The sequence below is a fragment of the Vicugna pacos genome, chromosome 2, assembly GCF_048564905.1.
Source record: "Vicugna pacos chromosome 2, VicPac4, whole genome shotgun sequence".
In the NCBI taxonomy this organism is placed as follows: domain Eukaryota; kingdom Metazoa; phylum Chordata; class Mammalia; order Artiodactyla; family Camelidae; genus Vicugna; species Vicugna pacos.
The window spans coordinates 115412898-115431479 of record NC_132988.1 but is presented as its reverse complement, the minus strand read 5'-3'; the positions used below and the strand labels follow the sequence as shown (position 1 = coordinate 115431479).

Sequence of the window (18582 nt, the reverse complement as noted above, 5' to 3'; positions counted from 1 at the left end):
GAAGGACAAGCAAGAATACATCTATTATCTGTCTGCGTCTCTCCCCTCTTTACGCCTCCTCTGGGGCAGGGACCATAACTTCTAGCACCCTGTCCGATATACAATAAGTGCTCAACACATGCTTGGCAGACTGTTCAAGCGTAATGAGCATACGACATGTGAATATTTTGTTGGAAAAACAGTTGCAATATGTAAATCCTCATTAATCCTGAAAGATGACTGAATAGCCAATAAATACAAACCAGTCCTAAATATCTCTATGTTTTTTTGGATGAATTAAAAATAAAGCACTTTGAGAATCTGGAAATATGTAAGCTAAAGAAGCCAGTGAAATGGCAATATAAAATGTCATACAGCAAAATACTTTAAAAATATTAAAATCCAATAATATATGGCCAGAAAGGGGCGGGGGAATCAAAGCCAATCAAAACGACCACCTCTTAGGCGTTGTTCAGTAAAGCTTTCTTTAGAGTCTAAATTCCAGAAAATATTGGAGGGCAAAAAAAAAAAGGTTGCAAATCCAGAAAATCTAGAAAAATATTGCAGAGAAGCATCTGTTTTTACCTTTTCATCAGACCTCGCAGGGAAAGGTTTCTTCCAGCTTGCGTTTTTATAGTGTGGGGAGTGTTCCTGAGGGCCGTGGCTGGCTGGAAACGGGCATCTCTGAGGAGGGCAGGACTGCGTGCTTTCTCTATGATCTGGGGGAAGTAAATTCACATTGAAACATGATGTGTTACTGTCTCAGATTGCCTGCCTGCAGCGAGGGGCCAGAACGCATCACTCTCTCCTGCGTCTGTGGCGGCCTCTTGGTCTTCACCACCAGCATCTCACCCTGGACAGCAGTCTCCTCTGGACCGTCCTCTAGCTTCAGCTTTTGTTTCCATCTCTCTGGGCATCCAGAGTAATCTTTAAAAAATGTAATTCTGGCTTTGCTACCCCCTGGGGACAAAGCCTTCCGCGATTTCCTTTACACTCGAAAGAAAATCCGAATATTTTAAAGTCTGTCAATAAGGCCCCGGATAATCTTTCTCTTCTTATTTCTCCATCTGCCCCCTACACTGTCCACTCTGTTCTGACTGCAAAGAACTCTGCTCAGTTTTTGAAACAAGCCAAGTTTGTTCCCAACTCAGGACACACCTTTTTTAAAAAAATGTTAAAGAGTAACTTTTTGTTTTTCTGGAACATCTCTTTTTTAACCTGAAAGAATGACTGGCAGACAAACTCTGGTTATTCAGACTTGGGCATCTGGCAGACACTTTATTAAAAATGAACAACGTGGGCCTGTCACTGCATGGAAAATAACTGATGGTATTTGTTGCCAGTTTTAAAATTAAACTTCTCAAGTGTACACTGGAATTTGGAAATACTTATATGTGCCACTGTGACGTAACCGCATAGCCACAGTTCGCCTTTTCTGATGAGATCCGAGGTGTTACTTGCAAACGTGATTTTAAAAACTATTACATAATAAGTCAACATGGGAAAGATCTGCGCAGGTCTATGAATCGCTGTTTCCCAAGGGACTAATGTATCATGTTACAAAACTGTGCCTGAGTAAAAGATTCTTTAAAAGAGAAGATAGATCAAGTGATCGTAAGTAACAGGATACAAAAAATTCACTGGAAAGGTTTTGATTTCATATGGTGCCTAAGCTCTAAGCCACTACTACTCGTCAAGTTTTGACGTGGCACTTTCTCTATATACTTCAGTAAAAAGAACATATTTCCATTGTGTCATTCCCATAAATATTAATAAAAGATGAATTTCAAGAAATTAGGGCCACAAGGAAGGAGTGAGGTGTTAGAAGGAACACTAAACAAAGATACTCACAAATATGTTAGTAATTTTAAGCAAGGATTAACTGTGTAAAAGTTATAAAGCCTTGAGGATATAAAAACAATACCAAAATAAAATACTGGACAATAATAACATATAAAATGGACATGAGTTGATTAACGTAAAGGCAGAATTATAAGCTATTTTGTCTTAATTCAGTCTAGCAAACATAACAAAACTTACAGGTCTGGTCAGCAGCTTCTCAAGAACTTTGAAAGAACAGGATGCTTTTCACACACTATATTTTTGAGGCAAAATACTAAATAAAACATTGGCAAATATTTATAAGCCAGTTACCATAACGCTTAAGTTATATGTGTATTTATTTTGCTTTTTGTCATCCAAATACCACATTTCTCTCTAGGTTTACTAGGAAGAGCTAAGAGTTTTCCTGAAACATTGGAAGTTGTATTTTAGTGGTCCCAAGGATTGTGGCTTTTAACGGTGAGCCTGAGAGTGTTATAGAGAATGACATGTGTCAAAATGTTTGTTGCAGAAAAGTGTTTGACTACTTAAAGTTTAAATTACATCCATTGTAGTAAGTTAATTTCGTGCACCAATTTATGACTAAGAATAGGAATAACGCTAAAGACATCTCTGCTTTTCAAATTCTATATTATCGGTAAAAGATCACTACCTCCAAACAGTGCAGAGTCTGTGTCGTCAGAACAAAAGCATCCTAAGTTTTTTTTGTATTTTGGGGAAGGGGATATGAACCCTGTGAGTTAATATTGTCATTTGAATTTTATGAATAGGGGATGGTGATGCTCCAAGAATCCCCTTGCTCACGCTGACCCTACGTGGAGAGAGGCAGAGCTGGGCGAGGTCAGTAGAGCCCCCCGGCCTTTCCACTGTATCCCACGCGGTCTGCTTCCTCCAGCCCCACGCCCTCTCTGGTGGCTCAGCAGAGAGAGATTAATAAAGCATTAGATCTGAACACACAATCTCCATGGCATAGCGAGTGAAGCGAGAAAGACAAAAGAACATGACAAATCTGGGCAGTTTGGGCAAAATAATACTAACAATATCAAAATCCACCATCCACAGTAGTAGATCACTACACTTACATGCTGCTTCAGGTATCTCCATGGACCTGGTAGCCTTCTGATTTTTATCTTCACAATCAATTAGTAAGAGAGGCTAGTTTTATTTTCTCCATTTCAAAGACTTTTTTTTTATAGTTTTAAGCCTATTTCTTTTTTTTTTAACTTTTTTTATTGAGTTATAGGCATTTTAGAGTGTTGTGTCAAATTCTAGTGTAGAGCACAATTTTTCAGTTATACATGAACATACATACATTCATTGTCACTTTTTTTTCTCTGTGAGCTACCACAAGATCTTGTATAGATTTCCCTGTGCTACACAGTACAATCTTGTTTATCTTTTCTACATATGCCTGTCAGTATCTGCAAATTTTGAAATCCCATCACAGACTTTTCTTAAGCTGAATCTATTTTATACTCAGTGGGTTGGTAATAGCTAAACATTTGTCAAAAACAACTGTTGGAGAAGATGGGGAACCTTGGGGCCTCATAAGCTGTTGGTGAAATGAAGTGATGTGTCTACTTTGGGAAATGCATCTAGTGCAAATGAAGAGAGGAATATTCTAAGATCTGGGCGTTCACTCTTAGAAAGAGCACTTATATTACATACTTGGGAAACATGAGCATCATATATGCATGGGAAGACAGCTACAATCTTGTTCTTAACAAACTAATATTCCCAAGAGAAAGAAACTGGAAACCACTTAAGTGATCATATTTAATTATGGATAAAATGTATGTTCTATTAACATGACAATGTGTTATCTACCAATGAAAACAAGCCAAATATACATTTATACACATCAGCTCAGCGCCTCCGAGGCTCAGACAAGCTAAGCCACAGTGCAGGTACATCGTAGTGTGATGACTTACCTGCTTATTTTAGAATTCTTCCGAAAAGGGTTCTTACCTCTGCTTTGTAAGCTGTGGTTGCGTGTCATGAATGAGGAGCTGAAGGAAACGTTACAGTTGAAAGAACGTTAGTATTTCCCATTGCCAGGTCAGTGCTCATGGCCCCCGTCACATTGACGGAGCACTTCATATGTTATTGGATGAGCCAGAAGAATCCTCTGTTTTGTAAAGTGACAGAAGGCTGGTTCATTCCTTTCTCAAGACAGTCAAACATCAAATATGGAACAAATTGACCTATCTAAGTTCTTCCCATATTACTTTAATGAGGCCATGGGTGTAGACCTGCCTCATAGGTACAGTCACTGTAGAAAATGCCACGTGACTGACTGGGATCCTACGCTGTAGTAATTGTTTACCGATTGAAGGAGAGTCAGCCACAGCAAGGAAGACGAATACAGAGTATATTTTATTCCTTTTAAAATTATGAGCTAGGTGAAAAGAAACCTGTGTGGATTATTATAAGGGAATCCATAAAGAAAGAGGAATTGTAAAAATATAATAAAAGACAATAACACAGTATGCATTTTTATGCATAACAGTAACGATGTTACCAAGACTGCTCACCGACGTCTCAAGTTAGCACTTCACTTCCTGTTAAGCCTTGTGCAACACTGCTCTGGTCTTCTGGTTCACTTTGCACTGTGGTCAGCGCCGTCATTATAAACTCTAGGGGCCACTACAGTTAAATCTAATTACATGGAGCGTGCTCTGTGTTGTGACTGAAGCAAGCCTCTGGGTTAATTCAATGCAATCTAGCCCTTTTCCAGCACCGAGGAAATCAACTGAGCATATAGCTGGTTTTTGCTATATCTACGTGGTAGCCGGGGGTCTTATGACTTGCTTCGTAGATAAAAATGCTATTAGATCATTGAACCTCCATGCTGTGTTGCCATCACTGGTCAGACTTCCACTGACATCTAAGCCTTCAATTCTGTTAAAACTAAGATCCTCTTACTAGGAGTCAGTGTACAGTTTTTGTTAAATGTCTGGGAAAAAATCATGGATAGCAGAATTTCGCCTCCCTAACTTTGGGGGCATTTTTAGAAAATGTCAAGAGAATAGGACTTTCCCCCGAGGATATTCTCAGTCTCAAGGACAAATAGAAATGATGATTCTCTCGCTTTGCAAACATGTACTGAGCACTTATTAAGTGCATAGTCTGTTTGGGGAAATACCACATGAATAAGACATGGCCTCTGCTCTGAAGTAGCTTCATTTATGGAGGGAAGACATGACTGGACCATAATCACAATGTGGGATAAATGTCATGATAGATCCTGTGGCAGCAGAAGAAAGTCGCTTGATTCAGAGAAAGTTGGTTTGGTTGTCAGAAAAGTCTTCCTGGAAGGAACCATACCACAATAAAAGGGTTTAAAAAATAAATTAAAAATTAAAAAACCATCTCTTCATCCTTAAAAAAAAAGTCTTCCTAGGAGATACCCTAGCTAAGCTGACTTCTGAAAGGTGAATAGGAGATGGGTGAGGTGTAAGGGTGTGTTCCACGCAGAGGGAACAGCAGGTGCAAAGTCTCAGAGGCAAGAAAGCATGGCTTATTCTGCAAAAGGTCAGAAAGTAGTTCCTTGTGGGTGGAAAGTAGGGTATGGAGACGTTCAGTATCATTAGAAGCTGACTGCAGTAGTTCAGACAAGGGTTGATGGCGGGTGGTCTATGTCAGGAACTGGAGTAATGAGTAGAAATGAATAGATTTAAGACATGTTTTGAGGTAGAATTTTGGGAGTTGGAAAAGGATTGGATGGGAAGAGTGAAGATGGAAAAGAGAGTATTTACTGAGGTGAGAAAGTTTGTAGGAGGGAAGTGCTGGTTTGGGAATGAAAGTAGAGATGGAGAGTTCAACTTGAACATTATGTATATGAGATGCCTGTGCCCTCTTTAAGGAAAACTGCCCAGTGGATAATTCAATACGTGGGTTCAGAGTTAAAAAGGGCAGTTAGGGCAGAAGATACAGGTTTAGTAATTATCAGTATAGAGTTGACATTTGTCACTGTGAAGATGGATGGATTTCTTACACCCTTACTGATAGAAAAAAGGACCTTGGAAGGCTCTGAGGAATACCAACATTTAGAGGTCAGTTTGGGGAAAAGTACAAAGAGGGGACCTGGAAGAAGCAACATTTAAGAGAGGGAGAAAATTCAGGAGACTTTGTTCATTAAATTCAACAAACAAATAAACAAACAAACAGTAGAAGCCAAATCACATTGAACAAGTACTACACATGTGTGTCCAACTGAAAGCTCATTATCCTCTCACTACAGTGTGATGGTTTTTTTCCCCCTTTCAGAAAACTTCATTAAGAAAGAGTGTTTCTTGTATGGGCAAGGGTTTTTTGTGTCAGATTGGGCCTTACACAGAAAACAGCCTGATGAGAGTTACAAAGCCACAGCCCTAATACTCAGACCAAAGAGTGAGAACAGTGTCACTGGAGGAGTGAAACAGGACAAGAAAGTGAGGGTGGGGAAGGGCACAGGGGCCGGAGGCCCCACCCCCGATGCGCGGGGCCTGCCGATGGCAATGAGAGTGATGGTTAGCGGGCACTTGGAACAGGCCTAGCTCTGCACTCAACTTCACACACAAGATAAGTGGTGCTGCCCAAGGTCACATGGTTTGCTAGCGAGGAACCCAGTCTGACTCCTGGGGGTCCCTCCTAACCGCAATTCTGTTCCATCACTAACAGAGTATATGTCCGGTAATACTTACTAAACAAATAAAAGAGCATCTTAACTGGGGCAGGCGCCAAGGAAAGTCAAGATTCACGGGTTGCGTTTTTAGAATCAAGTCAGGATGAATGCTATGGACTATTGAAAAGTGGAGTTGGACTGATTTCAATGGGCAGGGACTCAGCCTCTCTGGGCCTCCTTGATTCCCTCTGGGGGATGGGTCAGAACTATCTCCTGGATTCAGGGTGTCTTTAAGCTGAGGTCTGATGGATAAAGAGGAGTTTTCCAATTAGGGAGAGGGTAGAGAGAGGGAAATGGGGGAGGGGAAGTGTTATAGGCAGAGGAATAACACTTGCAAATGTCCTGTGATGGTGGCGGGGGAGGGGGGCAATGGAGACTGGGAAGTGGGAGAGTGGCATGAACTGAGGCTGGAGAGACTGGCCAGGCTGGGGTCATGAGGGTTTTATGGCACTGATTTTGGAGGCTCTCCATGTTGTTTTAAGGAAGCCACCCCTAATTCACATGACCTTGGCCAATGAATCACCAGCCTGAGCCTTATTAGCTTCCTTGACTCTTCTGTTGGGATGACAGTTGTCACAATAACCTGATCAGGCAAGTATTTCATCAGATAATGGGTGTTTTCAACCCCTGGCCATTCATAAAATGCTATTCAAAAGTCACTGTCGGCTTCCATGTGATCATCAGCTGAGACTCGTTAGAAACGCCGACTTTTCTTCCCAGGTTGATTTGCCTCAGTTCCAGTTGATCCTATCTAGTTAATATTCAAGTCTTTAAATCTCCCAAATGTCCCTAACAAGCAACCAATCACTTATAAAGTGTAGAAATAGCAATGCTATTATCGTCAACAACAACCGTGATTCACAGGTCTCCCTGGGGCCTCGTCACTGAGCTTCGTTACCAAAGGCAAAAGATGCTCTTTTTCTCAGGAAGCCTTAGTGAGTCATTATTCCAGACAACACGTGGCTTGCCCCCCAGGCTGGGACCCAACAAGGGATTCCTGGCTCCTTACCTGGCAACGGCAAGAGGAATCTCTTGAGTACTTTGATTTTGTGACAGATGAGATGATTCAGGCTTCATCTGGTGGTGAGGAACTGTGTAAAGGCATCACATAATTTGATCAGATTGCAAAAGAGAAACAATTGGGGGCCATTAGAGGTCTCTTGGAACTGCTATAATCTCCTCCAAGAAGTCTCTGATTATTAAGAGTGGTCTGTTGATGGTCGGTGGAAACTGTAACCCACATGTTCTACAAGGACCCTGGCTCCAGGGAATGGCCCCTCCCTGAGACTATAAAAATTGCTTTGAATGATGAATATTCAACAAGTTTATCAAAAATATTAAATCTAGAACTCATCGTCGAGCTTCCCAAAATATAGAATGTTACCTTGGAAGGCATTTGGTTTTGGAAGGGCTGAAAGTGGAAGTAGACTGAAGCTGGATTCTGCATTCAAATGAGAACTTACATAGAAGCATAAACAGAAAAGTTGAACTTAAGAACTATTCTGAGCAATGCAGGGTATGGGGACACCTGACACTGTCCCATGCACACCGGAACCCTCCAATCTCTCCTGTGAGAGGGCGGGAGAGTGCCCAGGATTCTGATGTAGAGCAGAGGCTCCCACCTGGTTCCCACCTGGTTCCCACCAGGCATGCATTTTCTCAGTTCTTCCCTCCTGACCTCCAAGTTTTGAAAAGTTTTGCCAACCTTACGAACCGGACTTACTTAGTAATTACATATGTCATTGGTGTTACCACTTTGTATTTCCTTTTCATCATGGACAGATCTTAACCAGCCATCCAGAATCACCAAGGGCACATAATAATACTATGATATGAAATCCCATAAAACACTCTCCCAGTTACAGTTGTAAGTTATAAAGTTAAGGAAGCCTCAACACGAACTCATGTTAGTTTTGGTTGTTACTCTGTGCTCTGTCCAAGCCTGATCACAAACCAGACAGCTGTGACGGAAGGACTGTGACTACCTGAAATGGGATTGGAGTCAGTGACTAGACCACTAGTTTCACGTCCTTCAGGTCATTTCAAGTCATCAACAGCCACCCCTCTGAGCTGAACAATGTCACATCGTGGCATTGATAGTCACTGAAGCCTGAGGCAACAACTTCTGAACATTCAGTTAGGAATTTGAGATTTATTGTGGAAAAGGGCACAGTTTTCTTTAGATTTTAAAATTGTTGAGAGTTGCCACCAGACCCTTACTCCATCAGAAACCCTTGGGAAGCCACAAGCCCAGGTTAGGCCCCCAATGAAGTCTAACTTTCTCAATAAAAAGAAGAGCAGACTTGAGACTCACAGAGGGAGAGCAGGTGAGCATGAAGATATCACCTGATTAGCATCCTGCCAGCTAGCAAGTGAGTGTTGGATTGCATGTTTCCACAACAATGGCACCAGCAGTGTGCACACATGCACGTATGCGTGCATGCATGAGGGCTTACGTGTGTGTGCATGGGTGACATCAAAGACGGAGAGACCAAGAGCTTCTCTGGAGCCGGGGGCCAGCAATGTCCTTCCAAAGTGGCAAGGGGTGACAGACAGTGTGTCCCCTTGTGGCTGAAGAAAGATCTCCAGCCTATCCCCAATTTAAATCACCCTGTTTAGACCACAGGACTCTTGAACAGACTCTGAGGTCCCGAATCCATCTGGATCACGTCATCATGCGCGCACGCACACACACACACATACACAAACACACACGCCTGTACACCCTAGGCCCTGAAACAAGTAATCCTTTAAAAAATGACTAGTGCTGTAAACGCGGGAATAGAATTTAACTTCATGATATTAGGAGAAGAAGCAAATGCAAACAGTTCACCTTTTTCTGTTCCGAGGACCTGTATTGAATCAAAAACAAATAATGTTGAGTGACTTTTAGTGACAGAGAATTTGACTTTATAGTGTGTGTGTCTTTGGAGCAATTGGTTAGTAGAGTTTGGGCAATATTTTTATTAGTACAGATTTAAAAAAATCTACAAATAATTCTCCAAAAGACTAAGCAAAAGTCAAAATTTTATGCTCTTTATGTGATATAACAGGCAAATATACAGTCTGCAGATGGGACTATAAATTGCTTTGACTCTTTGGGAAACCAGTTTAACCATAGCGATCCAGGGCCTTAGAAACACTCTTAATTTACCCCAATGATTCAGTTGATGAGATCCTTTTTCTAAGACAACAGCCTGAAATCTAGGTCACGTTCCACATGCAAAGATGTTCAGTACATCATCACTCATAATGTCAAAACGCTGGAGACAATCTTCACGACCTAAGAGCTAAGTCATTCTGGAGCTGTACTTACTTACTGTAATACAATAAATGCATTGCAGGTACTTATGTGGAATATGGGATAAGATTATACTATGTCTCAAAGTCACATGAGAAATTCAGGATAAAAACTGGGCTCATGACACATTTACAAGCAAGAGTATGTGCGTGTGTGTGTATGTGTGTATGTCGAAAAAAGATGTTGAACATATGATAAAATATTAATAAAGGTTGTGTTTAAGTGATGAGAGCTACAGTTAATTTTCTTTATACCTGTTCTAGAATTTTTATTTTAAAAAATTAACATGAAAACGTTCACATTTTATCCTCCCAAACATTTCCATTCTCTTTCTTTCCTTAACTGGTCAGAATTCCTGATCATTTTTCATCATGAAAGTCTATGTGCACATGGGCCTTGCATCCTTGAGCCCTGTTATGCTCTTGAAGAATCGAAACGCCTTGCAAGAAGGACAGTATTTGCTGAAGTATTTTCTTAACTGCAAATAATTTTCCAAAGTCCATTTCATGCACTGTGTCTGCTCCGGAGGCCCATGGGTGTCATTTGGACAAGGGCTTCTTAACTCGCAGGATGGAAGGGGTCCTTGGATGGCCTAATGGGGTCTATGACATTGCTGAAATTAAAAGCCAAATTTTTTTTCCCTTTATAAATACGTACATTTTTTTCAGGGTGAGGAAGTTTCATTATAACCTTTCATCAAATTTTCAAAGTTGTCTGAGCTCCATGAAAAGTTGCAACCAGTGGCTTGCAGAGGAGGGCCACAGGGGTGGGGCCGCTCACCCAGGTTCCCACAGTTATCTTGTGGCTGAGCTTGTCCTGGAGCCCAGGTCTCCAGACTCACTCTGGCTTCGTAGACAAAAAACCTTTATCAACAAATAGCTCAGAGAGGCATCGTCCATCTCCTCTGAGGCTAGCCAACAGACAAGCCCTTTTGTTTCAAAGGATTTGGCGTCCCCCAGGATTCTGGAAAGAGGACGTACATTTCATCGTGGACAGCAAATCAAGGCAAGTCCATAGGCTAAGTGAAAAGCGTATTGAATGAATCCCTTCTTGTGAGTGGTTTGAAAGTCCCCCTCACTGAGTTCTCCCCAGGACTTTGAACCTAGCAGTTCAAAGTGCCCCATCAGTTGTGGCTGTGGTTCTCAGGCTTGTCAAAGGAGGGGGAACGCCTTGCTGTAAATACAGCTGAGAAGCCATCTGTCTGGGGGAGCGGTTGTTTGATTTAATTGAGATCCAGCCAAGTTTTGCTTGAGGGCTCTGAATTTAAAATCAAATGCAATTAGAGAAGTGGAGTGAAATCTCCCTCATTTCTTTAACTTTTTTTGTTAGAAAATGAACATATTCAAGTTAAATACTAAGGCCTTCTTTATTACTTCCCACCACCCCTCCCTCCCATCCTTTCCTTCCTTGCTGTATTCGTTCTTCTTTTTTTCCACTGTTTTTCCTCAGGGGTGTCTCGGTGTTTTGCAGGGCAGAGTCAGCAGGATGGGGAATAGACTGGGACTTCGGGCTTTCCGTGGTGGCCCTGTCTTCAGCCGCTGTGAGAGCTCTGGGAAGTCTTACCCCTTCTCTGAGGCTTCTTTTTCTCTTCGGGTTTTTTGTTTGTTTGTTTGAGAATTAAAGGGGGCAATAAGTTTCTGCTTTCTTTGAAAACTACAAAGTGCTATGTGAATTCGAGTTGGGACATCGTTTTTGTTGGAATGGGTTCTGGTCCCCAAGATGTAATGTGAGCGAGCCCTGAACATTTACACAAGCATGGCGTGTGTCCCATGAGATGGGCTTTTGGACTGGGGAGTGACCTTGACCCTCGGCCAAACAAACAATGAGGACGTGTCTTGGCAAATGACAAGGAGGAAGAATTTGTTTTTCCACTAGGCCTTGCTGTACTTTAGAGGATATCAACTTCTAGCAGAATGCCAACCAAAGTCGCCAGAAAAACAAACAGTCCTGCATGGTGCCTGCTGTCTAAGGCTGGCTGCCCCCATTTCCTTCTTGCTTGTTTGTGACTGGGGGGCCTATTGTCCTTTGAGACGGACCAATGACATATGGATGTCGGTCATCTTGAGTGGCAGCCTGCTTAGGCTACATAAATCTGACCTGCAGGAAGAAAGTGGTGGAGCCCCTTTAGGTGTGTGGATTCCCCTAGCAGCAGAGGATGCCCCCACCCACTGGCTTTCTCCTTCCTGGTGGCACTGGGAAGTCCAACAATGCCCAGAAGAGAATGAGCCGGGTGAAGTCTTGAATGGAGCCTCTCATTCAGCAGTCATGTGTTTTCCTCCTTGACATGACGGTCTTACAGATTGGAGGTAATAAATGTCTTGTTTGGAGGACAAGCTAGGAATGTGTCTTTTAATTTTAACATTCTCGTAACTCCAAAAAGAAGGAAAGAAGGAAAGAAAGAAAAAAAGAAAGAAAGAGAAGGATGGAGGTAAGGAGGGAGGAAGGAAAGAAGAGAGGAAGAAAGAAAAAAGAAAGAAGAAAGAAAGAAGAAAGAAAGGGAGGAAGAAAGAAAGGGAAGGAGGGAGGAAGGAAGGAAGAAAGAAAGAAAGAAAGATACTGTATGACCCAGGAATCCGGCTTCTGGGCTTATATCCAGAAGGAACCCTACTTCAGGATGACACCTGCACCCCAATGTTCATAGCAGCATTATTTACAATAGCCAAGACATGGAAACAGCTTAAATGTCCATCAACAGATGACTGGATAAAGAAGAAGTGGTATATTTATACAATGGAATACTACTCAGCCATAAAAACCGACAACATAACGCCATTTGCAGCAACATGGATGCTCCTGGAGAATGTCATTCTAAGTGAAGTAAGCCAGAAAGAGAAAGAAAAATACCATATGAGATCGCTCATGTGTGGAATCTAAAAAACAAAAACAAACAAACAAACAAACAAAAACAAAGCATAAATACAGGACAGAAATAGACTCACAGACAGAGAATACAGACTTGTGGTTACCAGGGGGGTGGAGGGTGGGAAGGGATAGACTTGGATTTCAAAATTGTAGAATAGATAAACAAGATTACACTGTATAGCACAGGGAAATATACACAAAATGTTATGGTAACTCACAGAGAAAAAAATGTGACAATGAGTGTGTGTATGTCCATGAATGACTGAAAAATTATGCTGAACACTGGAATTTGACACAACATTGTAAAATGATTATAAATCAATAAAAAATGTTAAAAAAACAAAACAAAACAAACAGAAATAGACTCACAGACATAGAATATAAACTTGTGGTTGCCAAGGGGGCAGGGGGTGGGAAGAGATAGACTGGGATTTCAAAACTGTAGAATAGATAAACAAGATTCTACTGTATAGCACAGGGAAATATATACAAGATCTTATGGTAGCTCACAGAGAAAAAAATGTGACAATAAATATATATGTTCATGTATAACTGAAAAATTGTGCTCTACACTGGAGTCTGACATAACATTGTAAAATGATTATAAATCAATTAAAAAATGTTTAAAAAAAGAAAGAAAGAGAGAAAAAGAAAGAGAGAAAGAGAAAGAAAGAGGAGCAAAGAAAGAGAAAAAAGAAGGAAGGAAAAGAGATCCACCCTCACGGTCTAGATGTACAAGCAGAGGTCAAATACAAGACAAAAACCAAACCCCTCAGGAGGCCAGTGGGAGTGAGGTGAGGACCCACCATCTGCTCCAGGAACTTCTTTGGGGGCTTAAGGAAGTAAACACCCAAAGGGACTCTGAGGTGGCTCCTGTCTTACACGACTTTCGTGCCACTTACTGAGCCTCTGCTGTCACCTGGTTGTGTACGTGCTGGCTTTGAGTGACTCTGCCTTTGTCACAACAACTTTGCAAAGCTGAGTGCACCCATCTGTATTTTTTTACGACCCAGGACTGGGGTGGAGTCGGGGTGGGAGGGTTCGCCTGAGTTCACAAAGTAGTTGGTGGCAGAGAGGGATTCTAACCCGGGTCGCTGTGACTCTGTATCTCATATTTCTTCCACCTTGCAGACCCGTCTTTCTTGTGAAAAACAAATGGCACGCTATAGGACGGTTTCCCACATTTGGTTCTGTGATGCTAGAGACTGGGAGCCATCGGTCTTCCATGGGTCATGGCCATCTCTCCTCATCACTTTACCGATAAGCACTGACTATGGTGGCAAAATATGAATTTGGTTTAAAGTCTCAAGCTTACCTTGTTTTGCTTTAGTTTTATCCCCTTTAAAATAGGGGTATTAATACATATCGAGCACAACTATTATGATAATTAAGGATCTTGCCCATCGCAGACAATGTACAAAAATTCCCTTCTTTGTTTCTGAGGACAGAATTGTTACTTACCTCACTCAAGTCCTTTAAGCTTATCTGTCTGCAAGGAAAAGAAAAATGGTGTCAAATAAAATACAGGTCATAGTGATCAAGACAAAATCATTCTGAGTCCTTAAAAACCCTTGATTACATTTCACTGTCAAATGAATAGCCCATAGTCCAGTGTGATATTTACCACTGTTTTATAAAATTAAAGCCAGGTCATTTTTCTCATAATTTTCCAAGCAAAAGAAGAAGTTATGAGCCAATATAAAAGGTGGTGAAAGAAAAGACATGAATAAACTTGCTTTTCATTTTTGGAGAATTTAAATAACATCATTTCTCCTGACGTTTGGTTTTCCACCTCAGGTTTCATTAGCACGGTCAGACCTGCTACATTTCCTTGATTTTAAAGCTCTTAATTTTTTTTTTTGCTTTGCGGAAATATAAAGTATTTTAAAATATGAAGTTCTGGTACAGCGGGACCCCAGGGAGGCATGTGTGAGAGAAAGGATGCTGGTAATGACAGGAGATCTAAGACGGAAAAAACACGACACTGAAGGGCGGGAAGGAATTCAACCTGGAACTGATACAGTGGCCATTGGATGGGTCTCAGAAGAAATGCCAAGCTTCCTTTCATACTGACAGCTGAGTCAATTAGCCTCCCTAAACCTCACTGGTCTCATCTACAAAGTGGCCACAGAGGTATTCAGTCTTAGAGGGTTGTTATGAGGATTGCTAGAGGTAAAAGGGATAATGTTGGGTGCCCAACGGGCGCTACTGGCAGATGTGGGCAAAGCCAGATGAGGAGGCTATGAGGGAGTGGGGGCAACGTGCACATCTCTCTACCTAGGTCTGTCGGGGAAACGACTGGCGTTCTTATGGCTGCAACACCAATCCCAGTTGAAGGCTGCTGATCTAGAGTTAGGAAGGTTTGTCTGTATCAGGTAAGATGATCCCAGAGGCATACAGTGCTCAGATGCTCTATTCCTGGCCGCAGATCTCCAAGCAAGAAGCAAGTGTACCAGGGTCCCACATTTTCAAACTGATTTCTTCAGCCATCTGAGATGGTACATCTGCACCCTGCCTTCCCCTTTTAATGGTTAGAAGTAATAAAGTAGATCAGATACCCATAGTATTCACTCTTTGGGGGTTAAATTGAGGCTAATTTCAGTGTTTTCAATATTTAAGAAACTCTGGCATCTTAGGAATACAGATTGGCCATGTGGCTTCAATTTAAAATGTGTAGTTGATTTAATTTTATTTATTTATTTTTTAAATGTGTAATTGATTTTAGACTTGTGATTAAGTTGTAAGAATCAAGCTATGTTCAACTCCATTTGTAAACAGTTTGAACTGTCTAAGAGAACTTGAACTTTTCTATATATATACATTGACTTTATTAGCTTTATAAAAATTAGATGTTGAAGTTTTTCTTGTTAGGGTTAAACCTACCTGTCAGCATTAGAAGGGCCTACAAGTCAATTACATTAACTGAATAAAGGTATTTCAAATATTTAAGGAGCTTTAACTGAGTTCCTAAATATCTCATGGTCTTAGCCTTTCTAATGTGACAGAGTGATTGTCTTCCTGTTTAGATAAAGTCACTCCATTTATGTACTGAACAATACACTTTATAGATGGAAATTTGAGGCTTCGGGAAAGCTAGGCTTTGGAATTGGTAACTTTAAAAACTTGGATTTTTAAGTGAGAACCCAAGTAAATTGTCAGAAGTCCTGTCTGAACACAACCACCGTCCTTGGGCACTGAGATGCCCATGGTGACGAGACCCCCACAAGACCTCACGTGGAAGATGAAGGCCTCAGGCCTCAGGAGGTGTCTTCAATGAGACTTGTGAAGACAGAGAGACCTGCACAAAGTGACCAAATTGCAGAGCAGGGCGGGAACTCCTCCCGGTAGCACCACGTGGCCTCCCGGGGAACCTCTTCCCACTCAGAAATTTTCCCATCACCTGCCGCTGGAGATGTCAATACATAAAACATGGTCATTGACTCCATAGAATAAGTTTTCCTACATCCTTCCTGTGCATGACAGGTGCTCAGTGTGTGTCTGAGGTTAACACTTTTTACTATGAAAACAGCCCTTTCTGAGTCTCCCTTAGTTTTTGGTTAAGCTTTACATAAATTGGATTTGAATCTTCTTTCTGTCTTGTATGAGCTCCATCACACTCAACAAGTGAAATTTCCTCTCTGAAGCTCCATTTTCCCACCTGTAAAATGGGTAAATGCAGACAGGTACGAAGCGGGATGATTAAGGTTCCCATGAAATAATATATGCAAAAGCTCCCTGGAATAAAATGCCACCTTACATCAGCAGAACACTTTTAACAGTCACGCTCTCTCTTAACTTAAACTTTTTATTCTTGGATAATTGTAGGTCTCATGCAGTGGTAGGAAATAATACAGAGAGATTTCATGTGCCCTTCACCCAGCATCCCCCAAAGGTGATGTCTTGCAAACCTACACTGATAATAAAGTTCACACTTTAAAATCAATAGTTTCCGTTCAAAAATGTGAATCTGTGCATCTTCTTGGTAATCCCTACTTTCTCTCTTTTTATGGTTTCTCGAGACGTATAAAGACTTTTTTCCACTTCCCAAATCATCAGAATACACATAGTTGCCACCAAGATGGTTTGAACTGATGCCGTGGCAGCACTGCTGTTTGAAAAGGGAAAACCACAGTTTGGCAAATGGGTGTTTTGTTTGAAAAACATCATGTCCTTTATTTAAAGTATATTTTGTCTGAACACCGCACCTTGGGCCACTGAGTTGGCTGAAACTTAAAGGAAATTTCGTGGCTCAGTGACCGCTCTGCACTTCCGTGTCCTCATCAGAAAACTGGGGACAACAGCGTTGCTTTCTGCACAGGGCTGTTGTGAGATTTAATGAGTTCACGCACCCAAAAGTCTCCAAAGTGGGCTGAGCAGAGCTGGAACTCAGCAGGCGTCCGTAACGCTCATGGTAGCTCAGGGGGATATTTATTTGGTGCAGGTACCATGGTATTAAAATTGGAATGGATGCGTAGTTGGAAATTACTATTATTACTTTGTCTCATGATGTCAAGGAAGTTTCCACGTGGCGCTTAGTATATCCTAAACATCGCTCCAACATCGACTTCTCTTTCCCTTTCACGGAGAAAACATTCCCCAGGTTGAAAGCTTTGGTCTGAAACTTGGATGCAGTTACAGTAATGACATTTCCTTCTTACATGCATTTATTCAAGTTAAAAAAAACACAAAACAAGTTAAGCAAAACTGACTAAGTCCATGGATGCTGTAAAAGTCATAGTAATGGTCATTAGTGGTTGAGAAGGTCCAACCAACATTCCCCAGACCTCAGTGTTCTGAGTTTTCAGCTGTCAGTGAACGATCTGCATGACATTTCCCTTAACTGAAGTGCTTCAGTTCGGCAACTGTTTCGGGAAGCCAAGACTTAGCTTTCAAATGGAGAAGGGCAGAGCTGTCAGAGACCGATGGGGGCTGAAACACAATGGTGGGGACCACCACTGCCACCCAGGCTGAGCACAGCGGTGGTGAGGGCGGCAGCGGTCAGGTGGATTGCCAGACATAAATCACAGCCTCCCTGGGGAGGGCGATTCATCCCTGGGAGGTGCTGAGGGAGCAGCTGTCAGGAGGGCAGCGGGCGCTATTTTCCCCCCAGAAAGCTTGGCTCTTGGTGTTCCTTCTGTTTTCAGAGGAAGTGAAACTTGCGACAGCCTCACATGGTTGGTCACCTGCGGTCATTAGTCATGGCCATCTGACTACCTAGATGGGGCCAACTGAAAATGGATTCGAAAGCTCTCTTCCTACAGCAAAACTCTCTCCTTCCTGGTGGCATCCCCAGTGACTGGGCTCTGCATATTTTTGCTCCCTCAATCATCATACACGAACCCTATAATTTGGACCAAGTCATCTAACTTCTCTGAGTCTTCGTGACCTCTTGTGCCCAGTGGGTAGGGAAGTGATTCTTACCAAGCACCTACTATGTGCACCCACTGGCCTGGGCACTTGGCCCTTCCAAAGCCTTAGAAATCCTACGCTACGGGGCTGCTGGGCAGACTCAGTGGGAAGGAAGGTGACCGACCTCTGGAGGTGCGTGTGGTGAACAGAACCAGGGGCTCTCATGACATCTAAGGGTGAGCACACAGCTGTCAAGTCTAACTACCCCAGAGACACAGGACGCACACGTCGAATGATTCCAGCACCACTGACACAGCTGACAGTAGGCTGGTGTCATGGAGACAGCAGCCGAGGGGGCATCTGGAGACCAGGGGAGCCTTATTCTTGACATTAGGAGCTTGGCACAGATGGGTAAGGCTCAAGCACCTTCGAAACTCGAGTGGCAGAAACACCCCTAGAACCTGGCTCCCTCTGGGCGCTTTTATCCTGGAGGTACATCAGACTCATCCAGGAGCTTCAAAAAACAGTGTTGCCTGGGTCTCACCTCCAGGGGAAATCAAGCACATGCTGGGGAACAGTACTT

The 18582-nt window shown here is 42.2% G+C and overlaps 1 protein-coding gene across 1 annotated transcript in view; it reads right to left on the bottom strand.

Annotated features, from left to right (window-relative positions):
• CLNK (cytokine dependent hematopoietic cell linker) overlaps positions 1-18582 on the bottom strand; it is a 140956-nt gene that overhangs the window by 16066 nt on the left and 106308 nt on the right. Inside the window, exons 12-16 of the mRNA XM_072946278.1 lie at positions 14112-14139; positions 9321-9339; positions 7497-7578; positions 3790-3830; positions 565-698 (exon numbers count right to left, since the gene is read on the bottom strand). Coding sequence (XP_072802379.1) covers positions 565-698; positions 3790-3830; positions 7497-7578; positions 9321-9339; positions 14112-14139 — 304 coding nt within the window. The remainder of the gene's footprint in view (positions 1-564; positions 699-3789; positions 3831-7496; positions 7579-9320; positions 9340-14111; positions 14140-18582) is intronic.